Genomic DNA, 17361 nt, shown 5'->3' on the forward strand with positions numbered 1-17361 from the left:
ACCATCGTCCTAAGCACTACTAGATTTTTTTTTTTTTTTTATTTGCTCTTCAAACAGGTTCAACTGTTTGTTTTTTAATTTTAAATTTTATTATTTTGTTTTAAATTAATTTAATATTGAAGAGAAAATGGATTTACAAGTGTTAGTAAATTTAAAGTGAAATATAATTTTTTTTTTTATTGTTTAAATAAATTATTGAAGGAAAGAGGTGAAATATTTTGGGTTTTTTTGGAATTGACAGTGAGCTTTTACGATTGGATATTATGGTGATTGTTCATCCAAGTTATTTGGATAATAGAGCATCGTTGATTAAGATGCAGTCAATTTTAAATTTTAATGAATTATCATGTTGTAATGTTAAAAATAAATTAACAGTTTGTGCAGCGTCGGTTATTAATGAAAATTCAACAACTGAAATTGTTAATGTTCATCGAATTGCTGAGAATAACACAATGTTACTTCAAAATGTAAGTTGAAAAATTAATTTAAATTTTATTTAAGTATTTTATCAAATTAATTGGTAGGTTTTTTTTTTCAACCTGCTGAGACTGTTACTGATAAGATAAAAAACTTTGCCAGTATTTTTTCCAGTTATTTTAACGCATGAGTCATAGAAAAGAAAAATTTCCATTTGAAATAATTGAAAAGAGTTTAGAAATTTTATGACTCATAGGATTAATAATATTAAATAGTTTGATTAAAATTAATTGTTAATTTTCACATGTAATAATTCAAGATTAAAAATAATAATTTTTATATTTTTAAAATATTTTTTTAGGCCGAAATTGCTGAGTCAAACGGTCGAATGGTTTGTACTGGTGGTCAGGTTAATCCAACATGCTGGATAAAACATGTACAAATATCAAGTGATTGTCAAACAACAAATGTACAATTAGTTCATGATAATAGAGGTGTTTATCTTCAAGCCTTGAGGACAATTAAACCAGGTGAAATATTATTCATGTGGTTCAGTGATACAATTTTAAATATGATGGAAATTCCCGGCTACTTGAATCCATTCAACATTATTGGTAAGTCCAAAAAAAAAATCACAAATTAAAAATAATTAATAAACACAAGTAAATTCTTTTGAAAATATTAAAATAATTTTTTTACCTGTTAATTAAATAATTACCTTGAATTTTAAAAATTAAAAAAAAATTCCTAAAAATGTGAAATTAATTTTTATAGAAATAATTATTTTAAAATTAGAAAAAAATTTTTTTTTTCAAATATTTTTAATTAATACATTTTAATTGTTAATTTTCCATTAAATTAAAAAAAAAATTTTCTTTAATTTATTCGAAAAATTAATTAAAATAGAAAAAAAAATTTAAAATTCGATTTTTTTTTATTTTCAAATTATAAATATTAATTGTTTTTTTTTTTTGAATTTTTTGTTTAGATAAAAATCGATATCAATGTGGTACCTGTAAATCAATAATGGAATATCCAAATACACTAAAAATTCACATTGGTTTAAATTGTGATAGCCTGCCTTTAAATAATTTATGGAAAAAAATGTCAAATAATTTTAACTCAAGCCTAAATTTATCACGAACATTAACAACATTTAAATTTGAATTAAAACCATCAACCATCAGATTAACCCCAACATTATCACCAAAAAATCACCACGATAAAACACGACAATACACACTATCCCCATTGTCATCATCATCAAGTTCATCACTAGATACATCAACTCTAAATCAATGGAATCGATTATCACCATTATCACATGATGAAATAAATCATCAATCATCAGCATTTAAATTATATAATAAAAAAAATAAAGCATATAAAAATGACAATCTATTAACATCTAGAAATAATTTATCACCAAATTATTTGAGTGATAATTCATCACCATATAAAAGAGAAAATTTATCACCATACAGTACAACTGGAGTTTATCATGTGCAGCCTGATTATCATCAGAATGACGTTGTCATATCATCACAAAAAATAATACCAATTAATTATCATTATCAGCAACAACAACAGCAACAACAACAGCATCAAAATATTTGTAATTTATTACCAAGTGGTCCAGTTGTTGATGATGCTCATGCAGCACATATCGAAACGATTTTTAGTAATATTGGCAAGTCTGGTGATGGACATCGTTGTGTTTATTGTGGCAAAATATATTCACGTAAATATGGATTAAAAATTCATTTACGAACACACACTGGTTTTAAACCTTTAAAATGTAAATATTGTCTTCGTCCATTTGGTGATCCAAGCAATTTAAATAAACACATGAGGCTACATGCTGAAGACACTAATGCACCATATAAATGTGATATTTGCGGCAAGGGACAAATTAGAAGGAGAGATTTAGAACGACACATGAAAGCACAACATGATCAACTTAATAATTCAGCTGGTAATGAGACTGAATTTTATGAATCAGAAGTTGAAATTGATGTTTAAAATTTTATCAAAAAAAAAAAGCTCTAAATGAATCTAATGAATTTTTTTTTTTACGGTTGTGACATGTACAAATTATTAATTTTTTTTTTTAAACTAATTTAATTATAGATTAAAGAAATTATATTTAAAAAAAAAATAATAATAATATTGTTTATATATATGTAAAAAGAAAATGTTTATAATAAAATAAAATATAATTTTTTTTTTCTTTTTTTTTTATAAATTTCCATTTTTTTTTTTCTATTTTTTTTTTTAGATTTTAAGTGTAAAAAATAGTCAGTTTAATTATTTAATTTTTTTTATAAAATAGTTTATTGAATAATTTACAAATAATTGAGTACAAAATTGTTGATATATTTAATATTAATAAATAATAATTTTTGTTGAAACAAAGATTTATATGAAAAAAAAAAATAAATAAATAAAATATTATAGAAATTATTTTTTACGATTTTTTAAAACTAATTATTGCATTGTTAAACTACTTTTTGATAAAACTAATTATATATTAGTCATTATTGCTTATCAGCCAATCCAAGGATAAAATTATCAGCAATTTTTTCTACAAATTCATTAACAAATTGACAAAAAACCAATCGTTAGAAATTTCGAAAAAATACATTTCAATTTCCTTTTTAATAATTATCAATTGAATCAATAAACTATATTAGTAATTAAATATATTAATTACATAATTTCGTAATTTTTAAATTTTATTATCATTGTTTTAAGTAACTTTTTCGATTACAAATTAATGTAATGAATATCCACGTGTAGTTGATCCAATTAATTTCCACCGATTACAATGAATATTTATTTCTTTTGTTGTATACTTTCCCTCCTCTTGGTTTAACAAAAGCTTCTTCCATTGGCCCTCATATACTTGCAACCCTCTGATAATGCACTCTGTATGGAACAATTTTGATTTGATCAAATACACACACCCAAATGACAAATTCACATACACCTTTGCTCATCAATCCAAACGAGTCTGTCGCACACACAAATACAAAGCCAACAACAGTCGGTTAAATATTAATTAAGGTATTACATTATCATAAATATACAGTGATAATACAAATAAAATTTAAAAAATGACGGCCTTGGATACAATAACAAGTAAATTTGATGAACTTGTTAAGTGTACCAATGCTCTTATTACGGCTGTTCCAAGTGGTTCTTATGAAAAAGGTCAGTATTTTAGGTTAGTTTTTATATTTTAAATAGAAAAACTAACAAAATAACATTATTGTTATTATTATTTAATTAAAATGTATTTGTTTTTATTGATGTTTATATTTTATTTGTTTATTTAGAGCTTGGTTTATTTGCAAACAGTCAAGAAGATGTTAGAAAAGAATGGGCATCATCAATTGTTGAGTGTGATCATTTAAAATCAGAAATATCAACAATTTCTGATGAGTTATCAAGTGCAAATAGAAAACTTGAAGAAGAAAGAAAAAATCGTATTAGTCTTGAAAATAAAAAATTTCAATTGGTAAGAATTGTTTATGGTTTTGTTGATAAAGATTTTTGAGGTTTTGTAATATTTTTATTTGTTAATTTGCAATAGGAAAAATCACTTGCACAAGATAGAGCTGAAGTTAGACAAAAATGTTTGACATTTGTGCAAGAATGTGAAAGATTAAAAAGTGCATTGGATAAAACAAGAGATGATTTACTCAAATCTCGTCAATTATTAAATGAAGAAAGAAAAAAACATTCTGCTGTTGAAGAAGAAAAAGCTAAATTGGTAATTATAACATTCGAAATACATGTTTAGAAAATTTATATTTATATTAATTGTTTATTTTAATTGTGTTTTTAAGATTGCACAAATTTCAAAAGACAAAGAAATTGAAAAAAAGCTATCAGAGTCAATAAAAGAATGTGAAATATTGAAAATTCAATTGAAACAAAATAAAGAAGATTCATCAAAATTACAACAGCTATTTGAAGAAGAGAAAAAGAAAAATTTTAAAGATAAAAATCAAGAGGTATATTACACATCTTTATTATTAAATAAATTATATCAAAATTGGTTTGTAATTTTTTTTTTTTTTATAGCAAAATGATGTAGCTAAAATTGGAGAAATTGAAAAAAAATTATCAGCATCTGTTGAAGAATGTAAAAAATTAAAAACTCAAGTTCAATTGTTTGAGGATGAAAAAAAAATATATCAAGATGAAGAAAAAAAACAAGAGGTATGTTGACATGTACTTATTAATTTATAAAAATAATTGTGTTAATTGAATTTGGATTTAATTTATAGAAAAAAAAAGCTATCGAAATTGCTGAGTTGGAAAAAAAATTGTCATCATCTGCTGAAGAATGTAGACAGTTGAAAATTGAATTAGAAAAAGCAAAGAGTGAGTCAATTCAATCACTAAAGTATCTCGAGGAAGAAAAAATAAATCATAAAAATAATGGAATAATTCAAGAGGTTTGTATAAAATCATTTATGAGCTAATAAATAAATAAAACAATTAAATTTCTAATGAAAAAATATTTAATTTATAACAGAAAAAAATTGAAGAGTTACAAAAAGAGCTGTCATCATCTGTTGATGAATGTGAACAATTAAAAATTGAATTAAAAAAAGTCAAAGATGAAACAATTAAAACTGAGCTTCTTAAAATTCTTGAACAAAGTGAAAAAGATAGATGTCAAGCTGTAACTTGTGATGAACAAAATAAAAAAATAGAAAATCTAAAATGTCAATTGTCAACATGTACAATGGAATGTGAAGAATTAAAAACAAATTTAAATAAAACAAAAGAAGAATCATCTAGATCACTAAAGCTTTATGAAATTGAAAAGAAAAGATATCAAGAAACTTTTGTTGAAAAAAATCATTTGGTTAGTATTGTTAGAAATTATTTTTTTTTATTAATTTAAAAATTCTTCTTCTTGATAAATAATTTACAGGGGTTATTGTTTTTGCTCAAGGCATATTTTTAATTCGTGAATAAAATGTTGAAGATGTGCTTCTTTTTTTTTGTACAATTATTGTTGTCTTTTTTCCAGATAAAACAAATCGAAAATATAGGAGATGTACAAGATAAATTACTAGCATCACTTCAAGAATGTGATCGTTTCAAAGATGAACTTGAAAAAGCACAACAAGAAGCCATCAGTACTCGTCAACAACTTGACGATGAAAAACAAAAATACTGTACATTGGAAAATGAAAAAAATCAACTGGTAAATAATACATTTCGAAAATAAATTAATAATTATTTAAATTGTCTAATAAATTAATTTTCTTTCATGTTATTTAGAAAAAACAAATTTCAAATAATAGTGAGTTACAAAAAAATTTATCAACAGCCATTGAAGAGTGTGATAATTTAAAATTAAATATAAAAAATTTACAAGAAGATCTTGATAATTGTCGTCAACAGTTGAATGAAGAAAAACAAAAATATTTAGCACTTGAAATTGAAAAAAATCAAATGGTAATTATTTATTTACTTGAAAAATATTAATTAAATATAAATATTAATTTATTGTTTTTATTTTTAGAATAAAATAACAGAAAAAAATTGTGAATGTGAAGAAAAATTATCAGCATCATCATTGAATTATGAAAAATTATCAAATGAATTAAAAAAAACTCAGCAAGAATTGATTGATGTTAATGAAAAATTGGATGATGAGAAGAAAAAATGTTGTGCTCTTGAGCATAAAAATAATAAACTTGTAAGTTTATTATTTAGATAATTAAAATTATAAAAAATATAATTGTTAATTTATTTTTTATTGCAGGAAAGACAAATGACTATTGCACGTGATATGCTAGTCATTGAAGAAGATGTCATTGAAAAACCACTTGAAAAAATACCACCACCAGTTTTTCAAGTTAATGAAAATGTTTGTTCATCATTAATCAATACCAAAAATGAAAATAAAACAATTGAAGTGTAAGTTATTGAAATTCTATAATTCTATAATTATTTTTATATTTCATTTATTGATTTTTTTATTTATAGAATAAATACAACAGCTAGTGACACTTGTAATGAATCATTAGTAACTGATTTTGATGAATCATTAAAGACAGATATTGTTCCGCTAAAACCAGCTGATACTTCAAGTGATATTGGTGAAAAATTAATTTCAAATAAACGTAAAAGAAAAGGACGAAATTCAAGTATTGAAATTATACCAAAAAAACAAAAAAAGACAATGAAAAAATCTAAAAAGTCAAATAAAAAAATTAGCCTTTTATTGGATAATGAAGAAATTGATAAATTGTCTGTTGAAAATTCTCAAGGTATGGATTTTGATGATATTGATGAAACATTTGTTGTAAAATTCAATAATCCAAATAAAAAGAATAGAAAAAATAGTAAAAAAAATTCATCAACAAAATTGGATGAGAAAAATACATCAAATTGTACTTCTGATGATGAATTTGATGGAACCATTGAAGAAGTTGATGGATCATTTGTTGAAATATTAAATGATTCAAGCAAAAAAAGTAAAAAATATAATAAAAAAAATGTTCCAGTGCAATTTGGAGAGGAGACTACATCTGATGAGAAAATTGATGAAATAATCGAACAAGAAATTGATGAAACATCCAATGATTCGAATAAAAAAAATAGAAAATATAATAAAAAAAATGTTGCAATAAATTTGGGAGAAGAAGGTACATCAACACCTGATGAAATGATTGTTGATAAGGCTGATGAAATAATTGTTGAAAAATTAAGTAATAGTCTAAATAAAAAAACTAGAAAATATAATAAGAAAAATGTTACAATAAATTTTGGAGAGACTGGTACATTTGATGAAGAATTTAATAAAACGATTGAAGAAGTTGATGAAAGTTTTATTGAAAAATTAAATGATTCAAGTAAAAAGAGTAGAAAAAATAACAAAAATAATGTCTCAGAAAAATTGGGAGATGAGAGTACACCTGATGAAAAAATTAATGGAACAATTGAACAAAAAATTGATGAAACATTGTATGATTTAATTAAAAGAAATAGAAAAAATGATAAAAAAAATGTATCATCAAATTTTAGAGAGGAAAGTACATTAACAAGTTATGAAAAATCAAATGAAATGATTGTTGATGATGTTGATGAATCATTTGCTTCAAGTTTAACAAATTCAACAAAAAAAAGTAAAAAAAATAAAAAAAATGTATCATTTAAATTAGACGATGAAGAAATTACATCAACACCTGATGAAAAATTAAATGAAATGATTGTTGAAAAAGTTGTTAAAAAAAAAGGAAGAAAAAATAAAAAAAAAATTGAATCATTAGAAGATAACGCTCTATTGCCTGTTGAAAATGAAATGATAAATCAAGAAGATAATAAATTAGTTTATCAAAAATTACCTGGTTCAAATAAAAAATATAGAAAAAAAAATTTACCACCAGCAATTGAAGAGTCAATTCAATCGACACTTGATAAATTTAATGAAATGATAGCTGAAGAAGACAATGAAATAGCTTTACAAAAATTATCAAATAAAAAAAATAAAAAAAAAATACCAATGATATTAGATGAAAGTAGTAGTGAAAGTCTTGTTGAAGAATTTGATAAAGAAGTTATTGAAAATACAGATCCGATATTTGAAAAAGCAACTGAACAATCTGAAGAAAATTCAATTGAATCTTCAATTGATGATCCAGCTGAAAATCCTATTGATGAATCAATTGAAAAACCATTTGATCAAACAATTGATAAATCAATTGAAAATGAAATTGATTATTCATACCTACCAGCACCAAAATCTCGTAAAATTCGTTCTAAAAAACCTCAACAAATTGAACAAAAACAAATGAATAATTATGATATTGATATGAATAATGATGTTGCTAAAAATCCATCACAACATTATGATGATGAAAATCCAAATAAATTAAAATTAACACCGAAAATTAATTCAAATCATGATAATATTGTAACACTCAATGGACTAAGATTTGATAGTCCAATAGTATCACTTGAAAAATTACGTTCAACAAATTTTAAACAAATTACACAACGAGTTAAAAGAAAAATGAATATATCAAGTCTTAAATTGAGTAAATAAATAATTAAACAATAAATAATAATCCAAAGTTTATGTTGTATTAAGCAACAACTATTAACACTTAAAAAAATAATATGAAATCATCAAAGACAGTATATTCAAATAAGTCATTATGTTATATTATTTGACATGTATTAATAATCAATAATTACCAGACTTTATGAACAAATAATAATCATGATAAAAATATTTTTCTAAGTAAAATATTATTAATTTTAGCAAGACTATTATTATTAATATTTTATTGCACGAAATAGCTTTTTTTTCTTGTGAGTGAATACACAATTATTGTATATGTTTTTTTTCTCTTTTTTTTTTTTTTTTTTTATTAAATATAATATTTGCTATAGTTATTATTGATTGTTAGTTAATTATTTTTCATTTATGGTATTATTATTTTATACTAATGTATTATGATTATTAAAATTAAATTAAAATCGTTTTTCGAAATTTAAATAATGTGTTTGTTATTTTTATTAATTTCATGTTGTTTTTCTACGAATAATATGGTTTATTGATTAGAAATTTCACAGGTATATTCAGTATTGTTTTAAGAAGCTTGAAAAATATGAAAATTATTTTTAAATTATTTCGATTACGTGTCAAGAGTCAGTGAATTAAAAATAATTTTATTTTTCGTTAGAAATCATCATCACCTGGTAATGATCATTTCGATAAAATAATAAATGAAAAATAAATTTAAATTGTGTTGATAATTATATAATGCTTGTTGTAATTTTTTCAAAATATAATTTTGATATGATTATTGTTTAAATAATAACACTATGATGAAAATTATTTAATTTGATACAATAATTAATTTCAATAAAATATAATTTTTATTTGTTAATTCAATGGGTAGGTAAATATGATAATTAAATTAATTTAAAACAAATTTTATTTAGCACAATTTATTAATCATTCACGATTAGTTTCGTGAAAATCAATTGATACATTTATTGGTATTTTAAATTATCATGTTTTTTGTCTTTTAATTGGAATTTCATCAATTGAATCAGTAGGATGCATGTGTCTTTTTAAATTAATATTTGCTTTATCAATATCATAAAATTCAAACATGCTTTTAGCTTTAACTTTTTCCCAAAATTGATTAAACATAGTAATAAACATAACGTCCAAATTTTCATTACGTTCATTTGAACGTTTTGTATGAATTTTTCCTGAAATACAAAAATACTTAATACATAAATTTAAATTAAAAAAAAAAAATCGTACCAAATATTTTTGTTGTTTGAATTACACAATGAATAAATTGATGCAAAGTTATGTAATTATAGTCTCTGTATTTATCAATTAAAACTGCAAGTATTTTATACGATAATTTATAACCAAATTCATCAAGAATAGTTCGCAAGTCTTCATATCGTATCAAACTAAAAGATTTCACAGAATATTCATGATACAATTCCTAAAAAAAAAAAAAGTTTCGTAATTTAAAATTAAATAACAATAAATAAAAATATAATTTTTACATACTTTTAATTTTTTTATAAACTGAATAATAATTTTAAATTGTTTAAAATTAATTCTTCCAAATGAATTTGAAGCTGGTACTTTTGGAATATGATCAGGTATCATTGTAATCATATCATAACATAATTCAATTCTAAATTCTTCACAATAAATTCCTGTTAAATGAAAAATAAATTAAAAGCTCTATATAATTTAAAAAATATTTAATAGTAAATTTTTTATACCAATTGTACTTTTAAAAGTAAGTGCAATAGTGACAAAATCATTGTAGCTAATCATTTCATTTGAATCGACATATTTTTGAAATATTACGCCAAGTAAATTTTGATTAATATCATATCCAAGTATTTTTAATGCAAGAGACAAAGAAGTTTTAAAAATATATCCAGAATAATTTGGAATTTTATATGTATCAAATATTTCCTGTAATAAAAAAATGTAAATTAAAAAAATAACTAAATATCAATTTATATCAATGATATTATTTTACTTGACAACGTTGATCAATATTTGACAAAGTTGAAAGAGAAAATCTTCTAAGTGGTCCATAAACATTCTGTTCAATATATTGTTGTAATTTTACACTTGCTATTTCATCAATTTGCTGCACAGGTTGACCTGAATTAACAATCAACATTCATTGATTACCCATGACAATAATAAATCATTTAATATAACTTACATTTTTCATACAATGATAATTGATTATTATTTAAAATATCATATAAATTTTTATAATCAATTGTTTCATCTTCCAATGCATAATTTTTAAATAAATTATAATCTTCATTGCCATTGTCAAGCTCATTATTTAATAAACTATCCAACTATTTAAATAAATAAATTATATCCATATTAAAATTCATTATAAATTGCTGATAAAATTAAATTAAATTTACCATATTTTTTATATCAGGCACATCAATATCACGATCATATATTCTAAATTAATATTCATAAAAAAAAAAAATATGTTTTTTTAATATTTTTATTCTACCAACAACAATAAAGCAGGGACAATAATTTTTTTTTTCTTTTGAACATTAATAAAACTTACTCTAAAATATCAGGCTCTTCAGATAATATTTGAAGAAAATAAGTTGCTCCTGCAAATGTTTCTTTAGCAAATGGGATAATGTAATATGTACCAGGATATAATTCAATTCGTTTGCTTACTTGACCAAAATTATAATAGTATTGTGAATATTTCATGTATGAATTATTATCTAAACCACTATTCAATGGCCTTGGAACTTCAATATTATCTTTAAACTATTAAATTAATTATTAAATAACAATAAATAAAAAATATGTAAATAAAAATAATAAACTTACAGAGACAATTGTAAATGCAATCAAAGTGTTTTTTATTATTTCTAAATCATCTCTACGTTTTAATGATAAACCAATGAGAATACTACATTTATTACTACCAGAATTATCTGGTTTTTTTAATATCATACGATATTGTTGACTTAATATAAAAAAATCATTATTATTTTTATTTCTTTCAATATAGTCAACTGAACCAATTAATTTACCTTCATCAGATGTTAATGATAATTTTGTAATTCCATCATTTGCATAAACATTACCTGTTATTACATTTGGTGTTAAATTACAAATTTCAACAGCTAAAAAATATTTTATAAAATCTTCATATAAAATCCATAATTCTCCATCAACTAAAGTTTGTAATTCTGATGATATTTTTTCAGCTGTTAATTTGTTTTTTATTTCACCAGGATAAATATTTAAAAATTTATAACCCCTTGGATCACAAATTCTTATTAATTTAATTCTATTATTATGTATTCCTTTGAGAATTTTAACGTCTGTTATAGCATATGAATGTTCTGCTATAAGGCCAAATTCTTCTTCTGCTTTTATTATCATAATATCTTTGGGAGGAGTTGCACTAGTCAACATTGTTTTTCTTTTTCTTGCATCAATTAAAATTTCAAATAAACTTTCTTGTGTATATTTTATCAGATAACTTTCAGAAATACCACCTGAAAAATCTTGCATTGATATTTTTGATAAACAACCTTCACCAAGAAGTTCATAAGATCGATAAATTAATTTTGCATAAGATTTTTCAAGTAAAGTTGGCTGAAAATTTATTTAATATTATTCTAACATTTATATTATGATAATTTTTGAGGCAAAAAAAAAATTTATACAAACCCAAAACTCATTGCGAACTCCTGATGTTACATAGGTCGGAGTTCTAATATCATCTGTTGGAGGTAGCTGATCATCGATAACAACATCAACCCATCTTCCAGCCTGCCAAAATCTGCCATCATTAAATTAAATGTTTATCATTAAATTACCTGGATTAAAATATTATTACTCTATTGATTATTACTCTATTAATCAGGCAATATGTTTTTTTTTTTTGTTGTAATTTATATTTACCTAAAATGAAATATACCAGCGTATTTTTCATCCTCAAAGCCTTGGTCTTTACGTGGTACAAGTACAGAAAATAAATTTCTATATTTTCGAAGATTTATAACTGCTGTTAGAAACCAGCAGCTACCTAAATATCCTTGTTTGATATCAAAATTTCTATTTTCATCAGAAATTAAAACTGGATTTTCAACAATATCCTGTAAAATAATTACAAAAGAAAAAAAAAATAATTAATTTATATGGATGGTTTTAAAATTTATTATAAAAATTATTTATAATATACTTTTGGTCTTGGTAAACGTGGAATTTCATCTGTCAGAAGAAAATTTATTGGAAATTGATTATCGAAAAATAATTGTCCATTTGTTTTCATATCTTTTTGAATTATTTTATAATCCTGCTGTGGTAATTTAGTTATCTGGCCATTTTTGTATTCTGTCAACTGTAATCAAACATAAAAGTAATAATTTATAATTTTTAAAAATATTTTTTAGCAGTTTAAAAATTAATTTTACAACCTGAACATTTTCTATTTTTAATTCTCGAAGTTTTGAGTCAGATAAAATACTTGAATAACATGATGATGATGAAGATTTACTCGCTTCAGTATTACATGATAGTCTGCTTAACATTTCATCGACATCAGGATCAGATGAATTTATTTCTGTCAAAAATTAACGTATGAAATATATAATTATAAACTACTGTACAATAATTAAATCGAGTAACAGACATTGATAAATGATTCAACGCTTATTTTCTTGTGAAATATATTATTTTAAATATATTCTATTTAAAAAAATAAAAATACAAAAAACTCAATAATAAAAAAACCTTATCTATTTTAAGAAACATTTATTATTCAATTAAAAATTTATAGTATTTAAATAATTTACCAATTAATAGATTTAAAAAAATCAAGAAAAAAGTACAATTAATTTTCATGATAACTAAATTTATTATTTTTACTTTTTTTTAAAACACAGCTTGTATTTACAAGAAAAAATTTTCGAGTTTTATTTGGAAATACAATTTTACAATAAACTTGGAATTTTTTTTTTTTTTTATCATTTAACCTTGTAGCATTATCAGCAAACATTTAATAATAAAAAAAACTATATTTTTTTTTATTAAATATTTTATGTGTCGTTCTAACTGAACGCATATTTGTCTAATCTAAATTAAAAATAAATAAATAAATAAATTTTATTTGTTCTATTTTTTCTTTTGCATGCAAAAAAAAATATATATATTTTTAAATATTTTTTTTTGCCACCTTAAAATCCGCCATAATGTCGTTACATGAGAATTCCTTTAAACACGCAGCCGCCATGACAGCATTGTCAGCCGGTCTGGTAAAAAAAAAAAAAAAAATCTGTCATTTGTCAGAATTATGTTATATATACAATTATTTTATTCGTTTTAATATTATGACGCAAAGTTTTTATTAATCACATAACGATAATTAATTTAATTAAAAGTGTGAAAATAAAAAAATACAAATTTTAAAGTAAAGTGTAGTTTAATAATTAAATAAACTCAGTGAATTTTGGTTTTTATTATAATATTGCAAAATGAGTTCAAACAACGCCAAAGCCTTGTTTGCATGCTCCAGGTGTTTTTCACGTCATCCTTTCGAAGAATTATCACCAGGCCAGCAGCTGTGTAAAGTAAATATACAAAAAAATTATTATTTAAATTAAATCGAAATTATTTTACATTATTTTGCAACTTGCATCTTTCCTCGTCATCTAAAAAATATTTTCTAATCTAATAATAGAAATATCATATTATTGGCATTATATTTAAACAATAAGTTCATTAAATAAACTAAAATTTATTTAATTATTATTAGCTATTTATTTATTTATATAAAAAATATATAAAACAAACTCGTTATTTTTTTTATCTAAAAATCAAGCGTCATTTGTTAATTGCATCAATTAATTTGTTGCAAGTAATTTAAAAACAAAATTATCTACGTCTAAATGAAGACAATGAATTTATTTATTTAGGAATGTCGTGGATCATTTCCAGTTGTTAAATGTACATACTGCAGATCAGAATTTCAACAAGCAATGTAAGTAATACTTGTAATATAATCCTTGACATATCATATAAATAATAAATAAATTAATTAACAGAAAAGGTAACACATGCACAATATGTAAAAAATGTGAACAAAATGTTAAAGCATATGGTAAACCATCAGCATGTGAATATTGTAATACAATTGCTGCATTTATTGGTAGTAAATGTCAAAGATGTACAAATTCAGAAAAACGTTATGGACCACCAGTAACATGTGAACAGTGTAAACAAAAATGTGCCTTTGATAGGCAAGATGAAGATAAAAAGGTTAGAAATTAATTTAATAAACTAAAAATATATATTAAGCAATTATTAATTGAATTTTATTGATCACTAGGTTGATGGTAAATTATTGTGTTGGTTATGCACATTGTCTTACAAGCGAGCACTTGCTAAGACTAAACAATCTGATGCTGATAGAAGAGCTCACATGAAACTATCACAAGAACGTGCAGCTAAACATAAAGAACAAAAGTAAATATAAAAAATATAAATTGATTTGTTATTTGTTAATTGATTTGTTTATTTTTTTGATAGATTAAAAGGACATAATAAAAGACCACATCGTATTGATGTTACAAAATTACCACCACAACCAGAACCAGTTGAAACAAATGGACCAACACCAGCTAAAATAACAAGAATGGTTGGTACTCATGATCCACATGATCCAAATAGTTCTGATCATGTTGTTGCTGTAACACAATTAAAAGAAAAAATTGCATTACTACAAAAACAATTGTCACAAAAAGATAGCCAATTGTTGACCAAGGATAGACAGGTAATTTTTATATTTTAATAACAATTGTTTTTAATTTTTATTAATAAATTATTCATTTATTAAATTAATTTATAGATTCATGAATTAAAAGCTAAAAATTTTACTGCTGAATCTGAATTACGTAATAAAATGAAATCAACTGAAAAAGATCATGATAATAAAGTTAATAATATGCAACAAAAGATATCGAATTTGTTGAAAGAAGTAGCGACGTTATCTAAAAGTAAACAACGTAGTGATAGACTGGCTGCTACTAAAAATGAAGCTGGAACAAATAGTGGTAGTGGTACAGACAGTCCTGTACCTTGACAACGTAAGTTTAATATTATTTTTTTTTTTTTTCTTGATTGTTTTATTATGAGGAGAGTTTTTTGGATTCATTTCGAATTTTTGTTGATAGGAACGCTGGGCTAGGCGTGACAAGACAACCACATTTATTGTCAATAAATATATATTTTTTTTTTTCCCTTTTTTTGTCATATCGAATATACAAACGCTACAAATTTGTATTATTTTTATAATTACCGTAGATTAATAGCAAGTTGTCTTCTGACGTATTTAAAACAAAAAAAACTTAACAATGCTCATTGTTCTATTTTTTTTTTTTTTGTTCAATTAAGTAGCATGTGGAAATTTTTGTCATTTTTGTTTTGTGAATTTTATCGTTTAAAATGTCTCAATTTAATGAAAACTTTTTAATTGTCTGTATGATTTTAATCTGAAACCCGAAAAACGAAGAAAAACATTTTATTTGTATGGAATTTTTTAAAAAACGAAAAAACTAGGAAATTGTATTAGTTCATTGTATGTTAATTATCTTAAAAAAATTTCTTAAATAAAGTAAAATTAATAAATGACATAAATAGTTATTTTTATTTAAAGAAAAAAATTATTTATCGTATAATCAAAGAAAATTTCGATTTTTCATAACCCATTTATAAAATATTTTTTTACAATTTAGTCTACCTTTTTTGTTTACTAAATTTCATAAAAAATATATCTAATTTAAAGTTTATTTATTAAATAAATGATAAATATTATTTATCCATTAATTATCAACAAAATAACATAGAAATTTTCTCAATAAACAAAAAGAAAAATAAATAATTCTTCGCTATTCGAAATTAAACATTTCTGTTATTAAAAAATTTCTTTTTCCATTACTAAATTTATAAAACAATTAAACAAATGATAAATATTATTTATTTATAAATTATCAACAAAATAATATAAACATTTTCTCAATAAACATAAATAAATAAATAAATTTTAAATATTTCAAAATGAAACTTACCTTTTTTTAAAAAAAACTCTATTTACGAAATTTCTTTTGAAAAAAATAATAATTAATTGTTAATTATTAAATAAACAATTAATATAATTGATCCATTAACAATCAAATAAACAATATAAATTAATTTAATTTTTTTCACCATTATTAACTTTTATTTATTTTTTTTTTTTTAAATAAAACACAACGTCATCAATTCTGCATGATCATAGCGAGTATCGAAACTCATTTTATTATTTAAAAAATTATAAATAAATATAAACAAAAGAAAAATCAAGACGCCATTAATATTTATTTTTTTTAATATCCAACAGCCATATATTTATTTTTTATTTTAAGAAAACAAATGCTAATTGAGCATTACCTATTTGATAATTATAATAATAGTAATAATAAATGCATAACAGTTTTGTTCATTTTTTTTTCTTCTTCTTCTTCATCATTACGATAATGAATATGTAATTTAATTATAATATTATAGTTTAAATATGAGCGTATATATTATCATACACGTGTGCATTTTTTAAAAATGTTTTTAATATTTTTTTTTGTTTTGTTTTTAAATTATCAGAGCTGAATCTTTCATCATATTTTTTTTTTTTCTTTACAATTTATTCAGTAATATTATTATTTAATTATATCTACCATTATTAATCATGATTTATTTTTTTTATATTTTTTTTTCGTTTTTTTTAATGAAATTTTTAATAACTAAATATTGCTTTTATTTTTGCCGAGGCGAAATTATTTTTTTACTTTGCTTTCTTTTTGATAAATTCACACAAAATTTAT

General features: G+C 22.4%; 3 protein-coding genes across 3 annotated transcripts; all 3 read left to right on the forward strand.

Annotated features, from left to right (window-relative positions):
• Nucleotides 1-263: 263 nt before the first annotated feature.
• LOC122849349 (PR domain zinc finger protein 13-like) lies at nt 264-2439 on the forward strand. The gene is made up of 5 exons (XM_044148041.1): nt 264-282; nt 376-467; nt 779-1031; nt 1406-1684; nt 2057-2439. The coding sequence occupies exons 1-5, from the start codon at nt 264-266 to the stop codon at nt 2437-2439; spliced, it is 1026 nt and encodes a 341-aa protein (XP_044003976.1).
• Nucleotides 2440-3300: 861 nt separating this feature from the next.
• LOC122848193 (interaptin-like) lies at nt 3301-8668 on the forward strand. Its single transcript, XM_044146097.1, has 12 exons — nt 3301-3630; nt 3756-3937; nt 4013-4192; nt 4269-4436; nt 4507-4644; nt 4713-4883; nt 4964-5299; nt 5468-5644; nt 5722-5898; nt 5966-6142; nt 6209-6363; nt 6433-8668. Exons 1-12 carry the CDS (start codon nt 3534-3536, stop codon nt 8492-8494), a joined length of 4020 nt encoding a protein of 1339 aa, XP_044002032.1. The 5' UTR covers nt 3301-3533; the 3' UTR covers nt 8495-8668.
• A 5073-nt stretch (nt 8669-13741) lies between these two features.
• LOC122848194 (protein FAM76A) lies at nt 13742-15994 on the forward strand. The gene is made up of 7 exons (XM_044146099.1): nt 13742-14076; nt 14422-14486; nt 14551-14764; nt 14835-14971; nt 15035-15278; nt 15354-15591; nt 15679-15994. The coding sequence occupies exons 1-6, from the start codon at nt 13981-13983 to the stop codon at nt 15585-15587; spliced, it is 990 nt and encodes a 329-aa protein (XP_044002034.1). The 5' UTR covers nt 13742-13980; the 3' UTR covers nt 15588-15591; nt 15679-15994.
• Nucleotides 15995-17361: the final 1367 nt, after the last annotated feature.

Source organism: Aphidius gifuensis, linkage group LG2 (assembly GCF_014905175.1).
Source record: "Aphidius gifuensis isolate YNYX2018 linkage group LG2, ASM1490517v1, whole genome shotgun sequence".
Taxonomy (NCBI): domain Eukaryota; kingdom Metazoa; phylum Arthropoda; class Insecta; order Hymenoptera; family Braconidae; genus Aphidius; species Aphidius gifuensis.

What these genes read in the sequence shown, in the direction of transcription:
- LOC122848193 (XM_044146097.1), top strand. Translation starts at nt 3,534, where the DNA reads ATGACGGCCTTGGATACAATAACAAGTAAATTTGATGAACTTGTTAAG. An exon ending in ATGAAGAAAAAAAACAAGAG is followed by an intron (nt 4,645 to 4,712) that starts GTATGTTGACAT and finishes TTTAATTTATAG; the next exon opens with AAAAAAAAAGCTATCGAAAT. An exon ending in AAATTGAAAAAAATCAAATG is followed by an intron (nt 5,899 to 5,965) that starts GTAATTATTTAT and finishes TTTTATTTTTAG; the next exon opens with AATAAAATAACAGAAAAAAA.
- LOC122848194 (XM_044146099.1), top strand. Translation starts at nt 13,981, where the DNA reads ATGAGTTCAAACAACGCCAAAGCCTTGTTTGCATGCTCCAGGTGTTTT. An exon ending in GGCAAGATGAAGATAAAAAG is followed by an intron (nt 14,765 to 14,834) that starts GTTAGAAATTAA and finishes ATTGATCACTAG; the next exon opens with GTTGATGGTAAATTATTGTG. An exon ending in GCTAAACATAAAGAACAAAA is followed by an intron (nt 14,972 to 15,034) that starts GTAAATATAAAA and finishes TTTTTTTGATAG; the next exon opens with ATTAAAAGGACATAATAAAA.
- LOC122849349 (XM_044148041.1), top strand. An exon ending in ACACAATGTTACTTCAAAAT is followed by an intron (nt 468 to 778) that starts GTAAGTTGAAAA and finishes ATATTTTTTTAG; the next exon opens with GCCGAAATTGCTGAGTCAAA. An exon ending in GAATCCATTCAACATTATTG is followed by an intron (nt 1,032 to 1,405) that starts GTAAGTCCAAAA and finishes TTTTTTGTTTAG; the next exon opens with ATAAAAATCGATATCAATGT.